The sequence below is a fragment of the Mandrillus leucophaeus genome, unplaced genomic scaffold (assembly GCF_000951045.1).
Source record: "Mandrillus leucophaeus isolate KB7577 unplaced genomic scaffold, Mleu.le_1.0 Scaffold48, whole genome shotgun sequence".
Taxonomy (NCBI): domain Eukaryota; kingdom Metazoa; phylum Chordata; class Mammalia; order Primates; family Cercopithecidae; genus Mandrillus; species Mandrillus leucophaeus.
The window spans coordinates 4309635-4315445 of NW_012105142.1; the positions used below are offsets into that span (position 1 = coordinate 4309635).

Here is a 5811-nt window from a genome sequence, read left to right on the forward strand (position 1 = left end):
TGATCCACCCGCCTTGGCCTCCCAAAGTGCTAGGATTACAGGCATGAGCCACTGTGCCTGGCCATTTACCACCTGCTTTTATTTGAAAATCAATTTCTGGCAATGAATGAAAGTTTGGCTAATTTTTCCAGTGTTCCTTGCAGCTAGGATGAAGTGACTTTCTTTGGCTTGGGGAAGGAAGAATTCCTGTGTCCTGAGCCTCAGAAGGTCTACCTGCCCTGGGGCTGTGGCTCAAACCATAGATGGAGTCAGAGAGCTGACCCTCCTTCAGACCTGAGCTGGGCAGGGCCAAGTGAGGCCTCCTGGTGACTTCTAGGTGGCTGCAGGGACCTGCTTCTGTTTAACAGGGATTCTTATGATGACTGCATTTGTCACATCGGGCATGGCAGATATATGCCACATGCCTGCTCTGTGCTGGCCAGCCTGAGCTGGGGACACGGGGCCTGGAGAGCTTACCATCTGGTGGAGATCCCTTCTGTGTGGCACGTAGTCTCCATGCTCACAGGCGGGAGAGAGAAGCGCTTTTCTGCTGAGGTTGCCTTCCGTTCCCCAGCTCGCTGGTGGGGTTCCTGCTCTGTTCTTCCCTTCTGTAGTGGGATTGACATTCAAGGACATTTCGTTAAGCTGAGGCTCACATTGGGGAGAAAAATAAATATGTGGGTGGCCCCAGACCTTCCCTCTCCATATTTTCCTTTCCAAACCCCATGAATTAGTGAAGCCTGACTTCAGCATCTTGCCATCTGAGAAGGAACCGGAGATGGGGGAGACAGGACCGTTTCCTTCTTCCTCTATGACACTCTGCATCTGTGCCCCCACCTCCATCAGTGCTCAGGGAAAAGCTTTGGGGATCATTTTATCATGTAGCTGTGCCCAGATGCTATTTTGGGAGCACATATTTTATTCAGATTGAGTAAAAGCTGGTGGAGAACAGGATGTCCACTAAGAGAGCCCGGGGGATTCACTACTTCCAGCCCCTGTTCACGGGCGGGAGCATCATTTTACCCTGAAAACAAAGGAATTTTCTCCTCTCCAAAGAGCCAGTAATTTGCTGGTCGATATTCCTGGCGACTTTTTGCATTAAGTGCTGCTCTAAATCAAATATTGATGTTCTCATAAAGGTTTAGTGCACATGAGTGCAACTCTTGTCGACTCTGAGCATTTCACTGGTGTCGTGGGGAAAAGTTCAGTAAAACTTGTAAATTAGCTGGCTCTCCCTCCCCAGAACGTGCTTTTCTTTTGCAGAGGAGATGAACGCTGTCTGCGTGTCACATTCAGCCTCTGGGATATGGGGCTGGCCCTAGCTGCGTACCCGGGGTGGTGTCTGCTCCAGAGGCCTCGGTGCTTGGCTTCCAGAAGCAGCAAGCACTGGTTTTGCTGCCTGTCGTCTGAGTCCAGCCAGCCAGTGGGTTCTCTCTGGCTTGGGCTGCATTTTTGAAAGAAACTTTCCATTTCGCAATAATGTTAGGTTTACAGAGAAGTCGCGAAGATAGTACAAAGGATTCCCGTATGTCCTCCACCCAGTTTTGGTCCTCCTAGCGTTCACGTATATTACTGTATACTTGTCAAAACTAAAACCAGCTGGGTGCAGTGGCTCATGCCTTTGTAGTCTCAGCACTTTGGGAGGCTTGAGGCTGAAAGATCACTTGAGCCCAGCAGTTTGCGACCAGACTGGGCAACATAATGAGACCCTGTCTCTACAAAAAATAAAAAAAAATTAGCCAGGCATGGTGGTGCAAGCCTGTAATCCCAGCTACTTGGGAGGCCAAGGTGGGAGGATTGCTTCTGTGTGTTGGGCCTCAGAAGGTCTATGCGGTTCAAGGCTTGGTTGGCCCAGACAGTAGGCTGGGATGAAATCAGAGCCTGCCAGCCATCCGACCTCAGCAGAGGAGGGGCCAGGTAAGGCCCACCCGCCCCCTCACTCTTCTTAGTTCCTCCCTGGCTCTTGGAGGCACTTGACTTTGGACCCCTTCCCTAGGGCACCTTCCCTTCCTCCGCACCACATCCTGCACGTGGCCTCTTCAGGTAGAACTTTCCATGGATACAAGGTCTTTAAGTCCCAGAATAGCATGACCTAACCTTGGCAATGAGTTTACATTTAAAAATAATGTTTCTGCCCTTTTAGGTTGGCAGAAGGAGAAATAGTAAACTACCTTAGATTTGTTGTTTATTTTTATTTTTTATTTTTTTGAGGTGGATTCTCACTCTGTTGCCCGGGCTGGAGTGCAGTGGCGCAGTATCGGCTCACTGCAACCTCTGCCTCCCAGGTTCAAGTGATTTTCCTGCCTCAACCTCCTGAGTAGCTGGGATTACAGGTGCCCACCACGATGCCTGGCTAATTTTTTGTATTTTTAGTAGAGACGGGGTTTCACCATGTTGGCCAGGCTAGTCTCGAACTCCTGACCTCGTGATTTGCCCACCTCAGCCTCTCAAAGTGCTGAGATTACAGGCATGAGCCACTGCACCCGGCCAGATTTGTTATTTATCATTGTACAACTTGGAGGGGTTCTATGAAAAGCACTGCTTCAAGAGGAAAGAGCCTCCTTATCTGTCCCCAGGCCCTTTAACCACGTGGGCTCACAGGATATTTCGTAAGTTCAGGGGCAAGGAGCTTATCAGCTGCCTAGTGGAGGAAATTCAGTCTCACCACTGAGATGGTTTCGTTTTTGAAGACAGAGTCTTGTTCTGTTGCTCAGGCTGGAGTGCAATGGTGTGATCTCGGTTCACTGCAACCTCCACCTCCCGGGTTCAAGTGATTCTCCTGCCTCAGCTTCTGAGTAGCTAGGATTACAGGCGTGTGCCACCACGCCCAGCTAATTTTTGTATTTTTAGTAGAGATGGTGTTTCACCATATCGACCATGCTGGTCTCAAAACTCCTGACCTCAGGTGATCCACCTGCCTTGGCCTCCCAAAGCGCTGGTATTACAGGCGTGAGCCACTGCACCCAGCCCGAGATGGTTTCTCTTGAAAATGCATTTGTGGCTGGTCACAGTGGCTCACGCCTGTAATCCCAGCACTGTGGGGGCCTGAAGTAGGCAGATCATCTGAGGTCAGGAGTTCGAGACCAGCCTGGCCAACGTGGTGAAACCCAGTCTCTACTAAAAATACAAAAATTAGCCAGGTGTGATGGTGTGCACCTGTAATCCCAGCTACTCAGGAGGCTGAGGTGGGAGAATGGCTTGAACCCGGGAGTCAGAGGTTGCAGTGAGCCGAAATCGTGTCATTGCACTCCACCCTGGGCAACAGAACGAGGCTCGGTCTAAAAAAAAAAAGAAAAAAAAAAGAAAATACATTTGTTTCTCAGCCTTCTCCTTTGTGATGAGAAAGGGATTTTTGCAGTAAGCCCAGGAACCTCCATCAGGTCATGAAGAAGATCTTAGTGGGCCCAGCACTGAGGTGGGAGATGGGGCAGGCAGGCATCATTTTGCATCCCTAAAAATGTGGAGCTTAGGGAATGTGTGTTGGGTGTCAATTATCTGAGCCAAATGGACAGAAGACTGCATAAACCTTTGCCCTTCACACTGGCTGGCGGAGCAGGCATGGCACCAAGCCCGCTCTGGCTCGCTCATGAATGCGCCTGCTCATGGTAATGGTGATGTGTGCTCAGTGGGAACTTAAGAAAGGCCATCGCTTATGAATAAGACCCCACTAATTGAACGATTCCTTGTTTTCTAGGGGGGGCTGTCGGGGGGCTGTTAGGTGCCTGGATGACAAGTGGACAGTTTAAGCCAATTCCTCAAATCCTAATGGAGCTGCCCCCTGCCGAGCAACAGAAGCTCTTTAAGGAAGCCATGGCCATCATCAGGCACCTAGAGTGGACGGATGCCGTGCAGCTGACCGCGCTGGTCATGGGCAGCGAGGCCCTGCAGCAGCAGCTGCTGGCCATGCTGGTGAACTACATCACCAAGGAGCTGCGGGCCGAGATCCAGTACGATGACTAGGCCGTGCCTCCGGGGAGGTGTGGGGCCCCTTTAGATGACTCTGTGACTCTGAAGAGGTGGCTTGGGAGTTGGGAGAAGCCCAGTGGATGCCCCTGGGGAATCTCCACGTCATCAGTGTATTACTAGCAACGTCCTGCTGGAGAGGCCACCGCCGTGCAGTGTCACGTTCCAGACGTTACTCATGAAGCAGCGTGTGTTGGTGGCATGTTCACTGGTGTGCCGTGACAGCCCTCTGACTGCCCCCTGGTGAAGAGTAAAGGCCTCGGAGGCATCTGCTGAGTCCTCTCACCCGTGTGGGTCTGGGGAAGTGATCATGCTCAGTGACGGTCTGACTGCACCTCATCCTCCCCTGGGGGCCTTTTCATCTTGGGAGATGACTCCTCTTCCAAGCACCTGCTGCAGTACTGGATCCCACGCCCCTGTAGGCCCCGGGGTCTCAGGGCCTTGGAGCAGCCCATGCTGGAATCACGTTTACCTCCTAGTGCAACCCTCCGCTACCCAGGGACTGCTGAATGGCCCCATGGAGGGGACGGGCGGCCTGCTGAGTGAAGCCTCAAATACCAAGTGGACTTGACCTCGGCCCCCACTAGGCTGCACACCTAGACTCGCCCTGCCAGGGCCTCACTCTTCCCATCTGAAAAGTCATGGTAGTTCTTGAGGTTTATTTCTCAAATGAAACATTTTTAGTAAAAAGTACAGGCATATCTCGGAAATATTGTGGGTTCAGTTCCGGACCACCTCAGTAAAGCCAACATCACAGTAAAGCAAGGAAACACATTTTTTTGGTTTCCCAGTGCATATGAAAGTCATGTTTACTCTATATTGCAGTCCATTAAATGTGCAATAGCATTATGTTTAAAAAATGTACAAACCTTAATTTAAAAATATTTATTGTTCAAAATGCTGACACAGAGACACAAAGTGAGCACACGACTGTTGGAAAATGGTGCCAAATAGACTTGCCTGATGCCGGGCTGCTACAAACCTTCAATTAAAAAAAAACAGGCGAGGCGTGGTGGCTCACTCCTGTAATCCCAGTACTTTGGGAGGCTGAGGCTGATGGATCATGAGGTCAGGAGATCGAGACCATCCTGGCTAACACAGTGAAACCCCGTCTCTACTGAAAAAACAAAAAATCAGCTGGGTGCGGTGGTGCTCGCCTGTAGTCTCAGCTACTTGGGAGGCTGAGGCAGGAGAATTGCTTGAACCCGGGAGGCAGAGGTTACAGTGAGCCAAGATGGCGCCACTGCACTCCAGTCTGGGTGACAGAGTGAGACTCCGTCTCAAAAACAAAAACAAACAGTATCCACAAAGCATCGTAGAATGAGGTATGCCTGTATTGCTTTTTCTGAAGTGGTGTGATATAAACCATCTCTAAGAAATGTTTCTCCCCTGAAGATTTCCCCAGAACAATCAGCTCTCCATAACTGTGGGCTCCACATCTGGATCCAACCAGCCTCGGATAGAAAATATTTGAAAAAAAAATTGCATCTGTACTGAACACATACAGACCTTTTTTTCCTTGCCATTATTCCCTAAACAATATGGTTTAGCATACATAGCATTTATAGTGTATTGGTATTATCAGAAATCTAGAGATGATTTAAATTATACAGGAAGGTGTGCATAGGTTATAAGCAAACACTATGCCATTGCCCATCAGGGACTTGAGCATCCTCAGATGTTAGTGCCTGAGGGTTGGGGTTGCAGTCCTGGAACCCATCCCCCATGGATACTGAGGCATAGCTGTACTATGTGTTTTCACTTTGCTTTCAGAACTACAACTTGAGTGTGATCGATTACAATAAATGTTTTTCTAAAAAGTCATTTTCCCACATATTATGTGTAAAGTACCTCTAACATTCAAAGTCT

General features: G+C 49.7%; 1 protein-coding gene across 2 annotated transcripts in view; it reads left to right on the top strand.

Moving 5' to 3' along the window:
* The window catches only part of LOC105550362 (chromosome unknown open reading frame, human C19orf12), a 6343-nt gene extending 1411 nt beyond the window's left edge, over positions 1-4932 (top strand). The window contains exons 2-3 of one of the 2 annotated variants that reach the window (XM_011995265.1): positions 3674-3803; positions 3859-4932. In XM_011995265.1, the coding sequence (XP_011850655.1) occupies positions 3674-3803; positions 3859-3892 (164 nt within the window). In that variant the 3' untranslated portion in view covers positions 3893-4932. Of the gene's footprint in view, positions 1-3673 lie in introns of both variants that reach the window. The other variant, XM_011995264.1, reaches the window with a different exon arrangement.
* Positions 4933-5811: the final 879 nt, after the last annotated feature.